The sequence below is a fragment of the Chinchilla lanigera genome, unplaced genomic scaffold (genome assembly GCF_000276665.1).
Source record: "Chinchilla lanigera isolate Chin_1 unplaced genomic scaffold, ChiLan1.0 scaffold00060, whole genome shotgun sequence".
Taxonomy (NCBI): domain Eukaryota; kingdom Metazoa; phylum Chordata; class Mammalia; order Rodentia; family Chinchillidae; genus Chinchilla; species Chinchilla lanigera.
Window position 1 is genome coordinate 12,782,139 of NW_004955461.1, and position 15,152 is coordinate 12,797,290.

The 15,152-nt window shown below is 46.5% G+C and overlaps 1 protein-coding gene across 1 annotated transcript in view; it reads right to left on the reverse strand.

The window, feature by feature from the left end:
• Positions 1-15,152, reverse strand: part of Col22a1 (collagen, type XXII, alpha 1) — a gene marked incomplete in the record, with an annotated part of 274,405 nt that overhangs the window by 185,690 nt on the left and 73,563 nt on the right. Inside the window, 5 exon segments of the mRNA XM_013521350.1 lie at positions 3,232-3,270; positions 6,499-6,561; positions 7,648-7,692; positions 11,641-11,757; positions 12,850-12,930. Of these exon segments, the coding sequence (XP_013376804.1) occupies positions 3,232-3,270; positions 6,499-6,561; positions 7,648-7,692; positions 11,641-11,757; positions 12,850-12,930 (345 nt within the window).

Consider the following 15,152-nt stretch of genomic DNA (forward strand, 5'->3'; position numbering starts at 1 on the left):
GGAGAAAAACCAAAAATAAAATAAAATAAAATAAAATAAAATAAAATATATAAGGTGAATATTTAAGTCTAAAAATTTATCGCAGAAAAAAACACATTACCATTAGTCCCGCTCAAAATGCTTCCCTTCACTCCAAACACAGAGAGGAGGGAGTGAGGGCTCAGAAAGGGCAATGACTTACTTGAGTTGCACAGCAGCTACGTGGAAGGCACTAGACTCAGACCTCTCCCACTACAAGCCAATGTGTCAACCAAGGACAGCTGGCAGTGTCAGAGTCCGTCTCTTCCACCAAGCCCCAGGTGCAGGAAAAGGTCTGTGGGCCAAGCTGTGCCCCACAGAGCAGCCTGGGGGCCTGGAATGCACCGCTGCAGAGGGGTTCTGGGGCTGGGAAAGTAACTTTGGTGTGAGGAGAACAAGCAACTGATGGTGCCCACCCTGAGCTCACCCAGAACCAAGGAAGCAGAGTTGGGACCATTGCCTGTGGGGAGAGAGGAGACTGTGGGTCCCTGCCTGGCCCCATGAGGGCAAGGTGTGGATTAGAGGAAAGGCTGGTCAAGGAGGAACATAAGGTGAGGACAGCAGAATCACAATACTGCTTGGCACTCCCAGTACTGAAGGGCACCTCATGATACTGAAGGGCACCTCGATGTCTTACTAGTGCCGTGCCTGGGTCTGTACCCACAAAATCCAAGCATGCCGGCAACAATGAAAGCAGTTGCTGAACACTGCTAGGGGGGCGAACAGTGGCACAGCCACAGGGGGAAACAGTAAAGGACCCCACAAAACAATTAAACATTGAAGAACTATGTGATCTCACCTTTCCATTTCTGAGTAACGGAAAAAAACTGAAATCAGGATCCCAAAGAGATCCTCACCTGTTCACTGTAATATCAGTCATGATAGTCAAACTATAAAAACCACCAAAGTGTCACCAAAAAATGAACGGAGAAAGAAAATGTATATGCACAGTGGAATGTCATATATCCTTTAAAAAGATGGAAATACCACCATTTTCAACAAAATGGCTGAAAGTGGGGACCATACACTAAGGAAAATAACCAGATTGACAAAGATGAATATCACATGATTCCATTACATGAAGCCCATAGGTCAAAATCCTAGAAACAGTGAGATAATGGTTTCCCAGGGGCTGCAGGAGGGGAAGCAAGAAGCCACTAATCAATAGGAGTAAAATTTCAGTGGAGCAGGACAAGTTCTAGAAGGGGCTGAGGAGCCCCATGCCTGTAGTCAACAATAGTGTGTTGTTCCCTGCCTTTGGTAGGAGGGGGATATGGCGAGTGCTCTTACCACAATAAAAGAAAAATAAGAGAATAAACATTTAAACAAGAAAGTGGTTGCTGCATTTGAGCATCTGGGTTCCAGGTGCCCTGCTTTTAAACCACGCAGAAGTCACGCGGGTGGCTGTAGTCAGCCCCACTTTTAGGTACCAGGAGATGGAGACCCAAATAGAATCCCAGAGGGAGAGGAAATGGCCAGGAGGGTGAGGCGCTGAGCTGCCTGGCACACAGCTGTGGCACATGGCATGCTCTCCCTCACACACACCACTGGACATTCTGGAGGAGGTTCACGGGTGCCTGGCCCTGTGCTTCCACCGGGGAGGGCAGGAGGCACCCAGTGGGATCAGTGCAGACGCAGGCAGTGTAAGGAGGGAAATTACCCTCCCCTCACAACCTTGTCACCCACAGACTTACACAGTGGTTGACAACAGAATAAGGGTCTGTCTCCAGCATTAATGTTAAATTGATATCTCTTCATCTCTCTTGCTCTCCCTTCCTCCTTCCCTCCCTCCCCTTCTGCCTCTCTCTTTTCCTTCTCTCTCTCTCATTCTTACACACACACACACACCCACACACACACACACCACATGCACATCCCTAGGGACATACTGTACATACCTTTTGCAATCTGTTTTAAAGCATCAAAATATTGTTGTCTGTATGTTCTAGGTCATTAACTAATCTCTTAATTTTTTAAAAAAATTTTATACCACTGGGTGCTGTGGCACTGCGCAGTTGCGCAATACATTATGTATTCCACTGCTTTCCTCCGCACAGCATTATTTCTAGATTCACTTATAAATTATTCACATTTATGTCTGCTTATGGCTCACTTATAAAACCCACATGGATATGTAATTGTGCATATCCAGACATGTTTCCTTACAAAGTAAATCCAGACATGAAAGAACTACATAAAGCAGTCCTTACAGGGAGAGGACGGCTGTCTTCTCTGCAATTTCATGGAGCACATCCCCCCACACACAGAGGCATTGCTATAGATTGAGACAGAAACCACTGTACTCTGATGAGATCAGTGACATCCATGTGCACTAAGAAGTTCGGTGGCTGCCTTTCCTGGACATGAGAGTATATTTTATTTAGCTTTAGTGAGTGGAAAGTGACATGTCTCTTTGCTTCAAAACATGTCTCTTTGCTTTATATTTCCCTTCAGAGGCTCTCTTCTTGAGGAGGACTTCCCACATTTCCCAGGATCCAGTGCACTTTGTGCATGTTACACTGATGGAAAAACAAGCAATTTTCATACTCAGAACAGTTTCATCCTCTGCCCACTTAGTCCTGCTTCCATCATCAGTGCCATCCTCCCTTGTACTCTGCAGTAATCTGACTTCCCCAAATTCCTCCTCAAACATCAGCCTAAAACCAGCTGCCTGAGCATCCCCCCCGATGCTGGCCATGGAAACCTTTTCAGTGGCTCCCCCTGATGCGAGTGAAGCCATTCGATTTCCTGTGAGGTAGTCCTCAAACCACTTCTCCCACTGTATTTCCCAACCTCTCTGAGTGCTATTAAGTACTCTGAACTCTAACCATGCTGAACGGGCCATAGGGAACCCAGCATCCTCCTCCACCACTGCTCCTGCTCTGCCCAGGCCCCACCGTGGGATGCTCCCAAAGCCCCATTCCCTGGGTACAACTCAAGTGTCAACTTCTCCAGCACATATCCTGTGAACCCCCACAACAATTTGACCATGCTCTTCCCTCTCCCTACCACACTTTCCTTTCTCCACCTTTGCTTCCTGCTGAGCACTGTATGTACTTCAGCTGCCGAGTGTGGAAGGACACACATTGTGACTAGGGGACCTCTTCTCACTGCATGCATTTGTGACCGGTAGCAAGATGGCAGCACACACCTCTCACAAGCTGACGTCCCCACTTTGTCCCTTGTAGGAACACAGTAAAGGGAGGTGCTTACCTTCTCACCCTTCTCTCCTTGGACAAAAGGTCCTCTGCCCTAGATAAGGAAAAGCAGAAGACAAAGGGTCACTACTGCAGAGCATCTCCGGGCCAAGACATCACCCTGCATCCCAAATCATCGCATGCTTTGCACCAGTTTGCGCCAAACCTCCAAAACACATCGCTATTATTTACCAAATGTGGTTCCCCATGAGTGTCATTTCATTTAATTTTTCTAATATTTCAGTATTATAGTTACTGTTCTTTGTTCTCGTAACACCTTTGTTGGGATATAATTTGTAAACCTTTTACTTAAAGTATCTAATTCATAATTTTAATGTGTTTATAGAGTTTCATAATGATCACCAAAATCTACTTTAAAATACTTTTATCACATCGAAAAGAACCTTTACCTATTAGTAGTCACTCGCCATTCTTCTGCTCCCAGCCCCATCCAACAGTAATCTGCTTTCTGTACCATTCTAGACATTTTCTATAGATGAAAGCGTGGGATAATTGCCTTTTATGACAGGTCTCTTTCACTTAGCAAAGTCTTTTCAAGGTCTATCCAGGCTGCAGCATGCAGCCAAACTTCTTTCTGCTGCAGACTGAACTGACAATGCATGGATACAGAACAGTTCATTTGCCCACTCTTCAGGAGACAGACATTTGCTCATTTCTACTTTGGACTACCAGAAATAGTACTCTGTGTATAATGTTCATTTTGTGCACCCTTATGCATGCATTTTGGGAGTATATACTTAGGGGTTCAATTAAATTGCTAGGCCATGCATAATGCCACACTGCAACTTTTTAGACCTGGAAGACTGCGTCTACCTCACCTCCACCTCTCCATACAACAATGTCTGGTGGGTCCTACTTCTCTGTCTGCCCAGTGGTCTCATCCTTTATGAAAGGCAAGGAATCAAAATCTCGGGACATCATTACTGAGTCTTGTATTTCACCTGTGGATTCTGTCAGCTATGTGTAATGCATTTGGGATCTGCTGGCCAATGCTCATATATTTATCAATGTTATATATTCTTAAAGGCTTGACCATTTTATCATTACAAGTTGTCCCTCTTTACCATTTTTGCTTTATAATCTGTGTTTTATTTATGTATTTATTTATTTACGTATTTATGTATTTATTTATTTATTTTTGATGCTGAGAATCGAACTCACAACCTCTTGCTTGCTAGGTAGGTGCTGTGCCACTGAGCTATATCCCTGACCCTATAACCTATTTTATCTGATATTAATCACTCCAGAATTTTTGAATGTTCTGTGCTTTCAAAATGTGTATTTCCCAACCTCCTTATACCTTTTTATATCTTTTTTTTTCCTAATACCGCAGGTGGAACCCAAAGCATTATATATGCTTGGCAAGGTCTATACAACTGAGGTACATCTCCTGCCCCCTATTTCTAGCTCTGAATATGATGTATGTCTCCTTTAGACAAAACGTTAATTGGATCTTGGTTTCATATCCTGTCTGAAAATCTCTGTTTTTTGGTGCTCTGTTTAATACATTCATACAAGATATTATTCATTTATACATACACACACACACACACACACACACACACAAAATTTCACTTTTTGTTTCCTGTGTTTCTTGTTTCCTTGTTTGCTCTTTTACTTCTCCTCCACTACTCTCTTCTGGATAAAGCAAGTATTTCCTGGTGTAACATTTTCCTTGTCTCACTGATACTCACTGATATTTTCACAACATAATGTGAGTTATTATTTTAGACATTGCTCTAGGACTTATATACATCTTAGCTTACCAGAATCTACTTGATTCATTAGAGAATACACTTTCAGTGTGATAGACACATGTATCCAGTCTTAGCTTTGTGTCCTCCTCCTGCCTGTGAGCTATTACTGGCCTCCGTGTTACATGCATATTTATTAGACACCCATCACACCGTACACTGGTACAATTCTTACTCTGAACGTGTCCTTTTACTGCTTTCTGGCTTCCATTATTGCTGATGACTAACCAGTTGTTAACCTTATAGGGTTTCCTTGCCCATGATGAATCATTTTTCCCTTCCTGCTTTTAATTTTTATTTGCCTTTCAGTACTTTGATTAGCATTTTTCTAAGTGTATGTCAAAATGCATAGCTCCTATCCTAAAAGAGTTTATGGAACATCTGGAATTTATAGATTACCACTTTTTGCCAAATCTACAGTATCTTCTGGCATTTTCTGTATGCTTCTCTGCTCCTTCCACTCCACTTCTCTGAATCCCTGTAATGTGCAGACTGTAGAGTTCCACATGTCTATGATGTTCATTTTTCATTTTTCCCTCTGCCCTTCAGAGTACCTGATCCCTAATGAACTAGCTTCAAGAATGATTATTTCTTCTGCTCGTCTAAATCTCCCATAGAATCTCTCTAGAACATTTTAAATTTTAGGTACTCTAATTTTAAACTGAAGAATTTCCACTTTTTTATGTTCTATCCTTTTATTGATGGCATGTGGTATGAAATATTGCCCATACCTTTCTGTACTTCTTTAACAGCTGTTCCCTTCCATTCCTTGAGTGTAATTACATTGCACTTTACAAATGACGTAGCTGTTATTCTCTCCATTTTGGTAGTGGTGTAAATGAGGGAAGGGCTTCAGAGAAGGTAAGAGACCTGCCCCAGGTCACACAATCAATAGAAGCTGATGCCAAGGACAGTTACTGAGGTCCACCTGACAGCAACCTTGTGTTACTGATGCTGCGTGGCACCGTGCTGGACGGCAGGATGAGAAGAGTGCGCTCAACCACTCTTCTTGATCTTCACAGCAATAAGAGCTGTTCCAGCGCTTTTGCCAACATTCCAAGCTATCTGCATGCATTCATTTAATCTCCATAATGCTACTAGACAACTTGTTTTTTTAACCCCATTTTACAGATGAGGAAACTGTTAATATAAAGTCTTGTAGGAGCCCAATGTCTCCCAGGCATTAGGCTCCCGGGTGCCACAATGAACTGTGACTTGTTCCAGCTTTTTTCCTGACCCACCATGAGGCAGGAAAGGGTGTCGGGAGACAATAGGATGAACGGACGGGAGATCATTCTTGGTAGAGGAAAAAGCACATTCAATTTGCAAAGTGAAAGAAGATGCCACAAAATCACTATTTGGGGACTCACAGTGGAAGCAGATTCTAGGGGCTGTGCTGTGAGGGATAAGAGAGCCACTGGGGCCATATCCAGGAGGTGTCCCCTGCCCATAGAAATGAGATGGCCTTTGTACCGGCCACACGGTCCTACCACTCAGAGATGACTCACCATGTCCCCTTTCTCTCCCTTGGGTCCAGGAGCACCCACTGGCCCAGTGATTCCCATGTCTCCCTGTAGGGTCAAAACCAGAGACAAACATTAGGCAATGTCCTCCAATAGAACTCCTGCACTCACAGGCTGCCCACAGCCAACCTCGCCCCTCCTTCCTAGAAGTAGCTGGTGTCATCTTTGCCAAGTACATAAGGAGGCCATGTGTTCCACCCCTGCCTGAGGAGTGACCAAGTCACCCTTCACGTTACATGCATTTATGCACAGGTCCATGTGTACCACCAGACTCAGGGGCTCAAAGACCTTTCTACACCATCCTCTAGCCCTTATGTCAATCTCAGCGCTTGGCCATTAGCAGAAGCTCCCTAATGATAATGGAGAGTGAATGAAATCAAAATTAGGAAAGGGACAGGAGGGGGTTGAAGGAAAAAGTGACTGACAGAGGAGGGACAGAGAAGGGAAGTGGGAGGGAGGGGACAAAGGAGAGGGGGGCATGGCTGACAGAATTCTACACGGGAGACGGAAGGAAGGAGAAGCCGGGGAAGCAAAAGGCGAGGCTGCCTCTGCAACCACACCTAGTCCTTTCAAATATCACAGCAGGCAATGGCTGTGCAATAATGTACAACTCTCCCGCTCAGTGCCCTCGGGTGACTGGTAGCTCTCAGGTTTCAATGTTCTGCAGTCAGAACAGAGACGGGAGAAGATGGCAGCCTGTGGAATGGTGAACAGTGGGGCTGCTCTTGACTTGAGCGCCTGGCTCTGTACAATTAGTAACTTCACAAATTTTGTGTAGAAATATTGCATGCAATTTAAAGAAATTTTAAAGGTCGAATCCTGGAAAGTTTCTGGAATGCATCAACTTGCAAGGGCAAATGCAGAACGAAGTGACTACAGAGGGCTAACCTTGAACAAACAAACTCAGAGCCTGCGCACCAGCAATCTTGCCCCTCTCCTGCCTATATTTTTAGGCTGAGAAACAGAGTTCTGAGCAGGCTCAGGACCTATGGCTGTTGCTCTGACCCCATCAGCTCAAGCAGCTCCCAGGCAAATGCTGGCTGGGAAGCCATCTAACCCACCATTGTCCTGACATCGAAAGCAAAGCGAGGAGTGCTCAAGCTCCAAAAGACACGTCTGCATGCCAGTACTGACCTTCAGACCAGGGAGTCCCACGGGGCCATCAAAGCCTTTTTCACCCTGCAGGAAGACACACAAAATGAAGCAATAAACCTCGATTTCAACCATTTCTTTCTCTCCTCCACGAGTTGGTTATCCACCTTCATGCTCAAGAGCCAGGCTTAGAGTGAGCCGAGAGCTGAGCAGGGAGTTGGACATAGATCTTGCTGATGACTAGAAGTCCAATCTTGAAAGGTAAACCTACACAGCAATGGTGAATACAGCCTCTAGACACCCAATCGGAGGATAAAGGATGGGAACAACGCGCAGGAGCAGAACGATAAATGCTGTACATCCTCACTGGTGCCTGGAAGGGAGAAAGTCCAGCAAGAAGCAGAGAGCAGGATGAGATACTGGTACCAGGGGGGAACAGGGGGAAGCATTAGTCAAAAGGCACAGGTTGGAGTCAGAGGTAGAAAGGATAAATATTTGAGGTGATGGTGTTAACCAACTCCACTCACTCATTCCACACTGTGTGCGTACACTGCAGTGTCAGTGTTATCTTACAAACGCTTGACCATCACTTTTCAGTATCAACTATAAATAAAGAAATAAAAATAAAAGGTCTTCCATGAGCTATTTTTTTACCTGGATATGTCATCATTTCAATTACAAAGAAAATTACGTTGCCTGCTCTTGATTCACTTATCTATTTTGTACTAGAATACAAAGCACAACACCATTGTAAGCAATTTCTAAATGTAAACTATGTTCAGTTTTGAAAATGGGCAACAGAGCTTGTTACTGGTTTTCAAAATGGGATCCAGAAGTTATGGCAGCCCTTAAATATTGCCATACTGAAAACAAACAGCAGGATTCCTGTAATTTTATATGCGTAAGGATCAGGGCATTAATGCAGGAAAGAAACACTACATCTAGTTATGCATATGCACTCCCCACTGACAACAAGCTGCCCTAGTCACAACTGCACATTTTACTGCTGCTTTAGGAAAACATACATTTAAAATCAATTTGCAGATGACCTTGGCATCTTCAAAGAAAGGTAAATAATTTTGTGTATATTTGACCTCCTATAGTGTCCACCAGAACACCTCGGACATCTGCATTCATGTTCACCACAATATTTGGTCACAGAGACAAATACAGGGACTCAAAAGACATCATGTTGATCTCCTCCAATAGTGAAAATGTTTGCAAATTGTATAGAAGATTTAAACCTCTGGGAAAAAGTCTGCTGTGGCTAGAGCTTTGTGAGAGAACTTTGACTCCTGAGCTCTAGGCTTTGGGTTTTACAAAAGTGCAGGGGAAGAGGTTTTTAAGTCACCTGTTTCAGAACGTAGTACTAAGCTCCCTCACTTGACCCTTTACAGCGGGAGGAGGGAACAGAGTTCATGCCTACCCTCCCGTGCCTGGGAAGCACTGAGACTGGCTCAGTGCTAAACTCCTGAGGTCAGGCAGGCCTCAGAGCACTCAGTCACCTAGGTAGAGAGCAGACTCTAGGGCTTCTGAGAATCATTTCCTAACTCCCTTCAAAGCCCTGTCTCAGACTAAGACATGCAGCACATGCTTAATGTCCATGGTCAGAAATAGGGAATGATGGGCTATTGGGCAATGCCACCCAGAGAGTGCAGAACTGAGACTACACATGCTGGTTGATAAGCTTGAACAGCGGGACCTTGTTCCTCCCAGAGGATGTGTTGTTTCACCCTTTGTTCCCAACTGTCCCTCCATCCACCTATCCATCCGTCATCTTTTTACACCTTAACCCACACCTCCATCAACTCATCCATTACTTGAGCCTTTACTTATATGTAAAGATTCTGTCTTTGTCATCTGCAATTAGGAGTTTATGGAAACAAAAGCAAGGAGAGGGGTTAGCTCAGCGGCAAAAGCGCCTGCCTGGCAAGCGCAAGGTCGTGAGTTCGATTCCCGGTACCGGAGAAAAACAAACAAAACAAAAAACAAAAAACAAAACAAAGCAAGGAGATATTTCAGTCCAGCATGGTCACTGTTATGGTAGACGGAAGCTCACAGTCAGGAAATAGCAGGTGTTGAAGAAATACTTAATTCAGTAGGTGGAGGGTGAATAGTGAAAGGCAGCAAAGAAAAAGAAGAGAGAGGAACGGTAAGAGGAAAGGTAAGAGGAAAGAGAGTAGGGTAGTCACAGAGATAATACTGTGCTCAGTAAGATTGCTTGGCCATGTCTTTGAAGAGCAAGCATCAGGCAGATGAAGGAGCTGAAGTGTAGGAAAAGATGATTTCTACAAAAGGTACTTCATAGGCAAATGACAAGGCTAAAAAAGTCAGGGCCCCTCCAAGAACCCAGAAGCCCTTGCTGGGCCTGAAGACCAGCTGGGAAGGAATGCAAGGAGCCTAACAGTGAGGCAGGAGTGAAGCAGTGGAGAAGTGTCTTTATGCACCAAGATCAGGCGGAGGCTGGGACTTTATAAGCTAGAGAGCAGGAAGACAGGAAAGGTAAAAAGAGGCCTGCTTGATGCAGGATGTCCCTCTTGAGGTCTCTGCCCGTGACCACATGAGTGGTAGGCATGCCCCACCCATGGCACAGGCTTGGCTGTAGGCAGAGCTGGCTCTAGCTGTGTGTGCATTGACTGGCGATCCTTCCCAAGCCCTTATCCACCTCACTTGCAGATCTAACCAAAAATAAGGATTTGGAGGATTCAAGTTTAGACAGCCACCTCTGAGATTTCACTGGCATGTGCAAGCTACCTGCAGACAGAGGCTGACATGCAAATACCAAGATTGGAGGAGGAGCTGGATGCCTTACACCAGACCAGGGCTCTGAAGGTCACTTATGGCCTCAAAAATGCCCCAGCTTGGGACACAGCTAGGCTGGCTTTTTTGGCTTGGCCTGTAGTAAGCTAAGCTAGGATGGGACAGCCTTGTTTGAAGGTGCCCTGTCTCCCCAAGGTCTGGCTCCTTGAAGGTGCCCTGTCTCCCCAAGGTCTGGCTCCCTAGGTAGAAGGAAAGAAAAGAAGGAAAATATGCAGAGTAGCAGAGGGGAGGAAAGAAGAAAAGGGGAGAGTCTGTTTGCCAGAACATCTTCCCAGTGAAAAGTGTTACAACATATGGAAGTGTGTCTGCTTCAGTTACTGTCATCCATCATCTTACCTCTTGGTCTGTGTGTCCCTAATCCTGGCAGAGTGCTTGCATCCCTCTTGCACATGGGCACTGACCAGGAGGTGCAGAGGGAGAAGGTGTGGCTACACTGGAGGTGGCTACACAGGAGCTTGAGGACAGTGGTCCAAGGGAACTTCAAAGAACCCTTCCCCATACAATTCTACCTTTTGTCATCCTTGTGCATTTTGTTACATTCTGCTCAAATAGTGAAGAACTATTATTCATAAACAACCACTGTTCTACAGAAAAATCAAGCCAGTGATAGCCTCAGGTACGTGATGCGATTTTTAATCCTGTCTCATGGATGGTAGCAGTGGTGCTCAAAGAAATGCATACATTTTAAAATTAGAAACAAATACATGGAACGTTACTGATACGTAAACTTAGATTATGGAGTGTGGCTAATTACGGCAACACTGAGAAGAGGGGGTTCCTTTCTGGAGGGCAGCTCAAATCCTTCTTTATAGCCCTGTACTGATTCTTATTTACAATCCAAGTCTAGTTTGATTTCATTGCATTTGAGTGCAAGTAATAATAAGTAGGAGCCAGAAAAACCTCAGGACTATATCATTAAGTTTGGAAAAATGTTAATTAGTGCCAAGCCTAAGCATCTCCCCTTCCACTGTGCACAAAAATTAAGAAACAGAAGAACAAAAGAACAAAAACTCTGTGCTCTTGGGGCTGGGGAAATAGCTCAAGGCACAAGTGCCTGCCTGGCAAGCACGAGGTTCTGAGTTCAGTTCCCAGTACCTAAAAAAAAAAGAAAAAGAAGAAAAAACTCTGGGCTCTCAACTGCAAGCCACCATGAGCCCAGGGCGTTGTGACCTGCAGACCAGGTACATGATGATAAACTCCCACCTCAGACAGTACCTTTTCTCCAGGTGGGCAGGAGCAGTTGATGGTCTTCAAGAACCCAATCTGTTCACTGCCAGGGGAGGGCGGCTGCAGGGGTGGAGGTGGAGGTTCTGTCACCACGGTCACCTGGCACTGGAAGGAAAGGTCAGTAAATCAGAATCTGGCTGCTCACCCACTGACCACTCCATTGCAAGAGACAAGCTTTCTGACTTCTAACAAGCCGGGCAGACAAAGCAGACCCAAGGCCATGGGGACCTATGAGCATACTAGGAAAGTGTGTGAGTCATGTCTGAAAGTGAGCTTTTGACTCCCTGAGGCACTGGGGCCAATGGGACTGGCCAGCACGGCCTCAGCCACCACACTGCCCAGCTCTTTAACCTTTTGAGCCTCAGTGTTCACCTCTGTGGAATGGAGACAAGGGTTTTTTCTCCCTAAGGTCAAGGATTTGATAAGACAGCATGGGAAATACCCCAACTTGAATCTTGCATCTGGTATACCCTCCTCTTCCCTTTTTCCTCCTCTCCTTTTTTTCTCTCTCCACAACCAGGTTCATCTAACTCCAAATCCCCAGCATCCACTGTATCCCTATATTCCCTAACTGCTGAGATGGGAACTGTTAGTATGTGCTTACTGTGTCCAGGGGCCTGGACCAACACACATCACACAAAGTTCACCCCTCATCTCAGGGAAGTGGGCTCGATGATAATTCCATCTTGCAAGTGAGCTTTGGAACTAGGGTTTGGTGGTGGGTAAAAGGGAGAAAGGGCTGAAATGCATGGGGGGTGAGGCCCAGATGTGGGTGGAACAGATCCTGCATGTAGTGGGCAGCGTGTCCTGAACTCCCTGTCTTGCAGCCGAGCCAGGGCACTGGGCTCCCCCTCCTCCGAGTACTGGTGACCTGGAGGCCCAGGCCCTCCTTAGGGATGTCCACCAGCCTCAGCCTCCTATGCTCCTGAAAGGTGAGTCTTCTCACATGACCCACAGCCTGCAGGTTGCCCTGACTGAGGCCCACACACGGCAGCCCCCTGGGAGGACCTGTCTGGCTCAGCTCCCCCAGCCCATGCCAGCGGAACTCAAGCATGGTCACCAGACTTCCCTTCAAGCCACACTCCGACAGCCAGTGCCCCCAAATTTTCCCTATTTGTCTCTAAGCCCTGATACCCTTTTTCTCCTCCACAGCCAATGCAAACCCTTCCAACCCTCTCTGTGCAAGAATCTACTCACTGGGCCAGACGGGATGTCGCAACAAGTCTCCAGCTCTGCATGTCTGGAGTCACAGTAAATTACAATCCTCTGTAGGTCAAACTAGGAAGGAACACAGAGAGAGAGGATGAGCTTCAGGGACTTTGAAAAAGCCTCCAGGGTGTCAGACAGGCCCTACTCAGGTGTCAGGCTCACTTACTTCCGCCTCAGACTCCCTCCCAGCCTTGCTCCCCTGCAGGACTTCATAGGGCGCCCGCGCATGACCTATGCATCCCCCTCCCTGTGTGTAGAGGAGGCTCAGGTGTGGGCTCAAGCCTAAGTGTCCTTCCTCTCTACCTCAGCCATACACAGGCACATACTCCTCCCTCTCCACCTCTGGCTTCTGATGAATCTGTATCAGCTTTTGCACCCCTGAGACAAAATACCCAACACCCATGATGTAAAGGAGGAGAGCTTTATTCGGCTCAGTTGTCAGTGAGTTCAGACATGGTGAGCTGGCTCCAAGAGGGAAACAGCATGGCAGAAAGACATGACGCAGGAAAGTTGCTCACCCCATGATAGCCAGGAGGCAGAGACAAGGGAGGACCCAAAAAGGAAGATATACCATCCAGAAGTATGCCTCAGTGACACGCCTCCTCCAGAGCCCCACTTCTGAAAATGGGAGACTCTTGGGGGGCATTTTCAATCTGAGCCATAATAGTCAGCTATGACTAAAGTAATGGTGCATCCTTTCCCCTTCCAAGAGCAGGTTATAGAGACCCCGGCTTCTGCCTTGCTTGGGGGCCTTCCTTTCTCTTCTTCCCTCTCCTTTTCCTCTCTCTTCACTCACCCTGGGGATACCAGCTGCCCTGTTTCAAATGGCTCCATGGACAAGATTTTATGCACAGAAACTAGTGTCTCCAAAAAATTGATTGGCAAAGAGCAGAGCTCAGCGCTCCCCCAGAAGGCTGCCAGCAGCCACCTGAGGGAGCTCAGAGTGGGTGGGTCAGTCTTACCAGAGTGCTGAGATGACTGCAACACTGGCCAAAAACTCAATAGTATATTCCTGAGAGATCTGTGTGAGCCATCCAGCTAAGCCACCCACCCCCAATTCCTGAATCTAAGAAATGATAAATGCTTGTGGTTTCAATCCCTTTTTATTGGGGGAGGGATGGGGTAATTTGTTATGCAGCCACAGTAACCAATACACCTCGAGCTACTGCTGAGAGGAGTTCCCCAGGCTGCCTTTTGTGCCACATCTGCATAGACAGCAGACTGTAAGGTTACTGCATGCCTGTGTGTCTGTCTCATTCTGGATTCCCAGTCCTTGAGAGCAGAGATGGGATCTTGAGCACCATTGTTTTAAGCAGGTAGCTGAAGTTGGCAGCAGCACAAGGAGGAGCTGGCCAATTCAGGCTGCTTATGCAGCTCCAGCTCACCTCCAATCCACACTTACTTTCCCTTCCTCACTGACCCAGACCACCGATGCGCAGTGAGCTCTTCCTCCCACGTGCTCTGCACACATGTGTTCCCCTCTACCCTTGGCCCACTTCCCACCTCGTCACTACTAGCTAAGCCCAGGGCCCTATCCCCCCAACACTACCCTGTGCCTCTTAGCAGCACCTGCCAGGGCACATCACTGTGTGATTCTCCCTTCACTCCAAACTCTGTTTCCTCTGCAGGAGCATCAGCTCTGCAAGAGCAAGGCCCCTGACACACAACGGATGTGGCAGAGGTACGGAACTAAGGGCAGAGTGAGCTTCAACCTCATGGACTTGAGCTGAATCACTAAAGAGCCCACAGCAGTCTCCATGGGCCACACAAAACTAAAGTGGAAGATAGACAAGAATTCTCCAGCACCCTCTCCCTATCCAGTGCTTTCTGGTTCTCTGCCTAAAGACAGAATCATGGCTTTAGGATTTGCGGGCATAACCAGGGTAAAACAGCAGCACAGTGAAGTCCATGAGGCCAACCCCTATCCACCAGGAAGACCACCTGGGTTTGTACTGCCGAGAGTGAGATTAGCGTGCTGGGTAGAATGGAATGAATAGCTGAGACCTAGAATGCATCCAGAAAGGAATCCCTCCAGTTCCTGAGAGGGGTTCCTGGTCCTCAGCCTGGCCAACTCCCACTCTCTAGATCTTGGAGGGAAACAAGAGGCATGAGGACATGTGAAGAGAAGGAAGGGCATCTCTGAGAATAATAGCAAAGAAGTTTTCAAATCTCAAGCCTCCCCAGCAAGCTCAGCCTTGGGTTTCTATGCTCCCCCAGCTTTACGATGGATAGCAGCCTGGACGCCCAGCAGCTCTCTGCCACTGCCCTCCTACAGCAGTGAATATGGAACA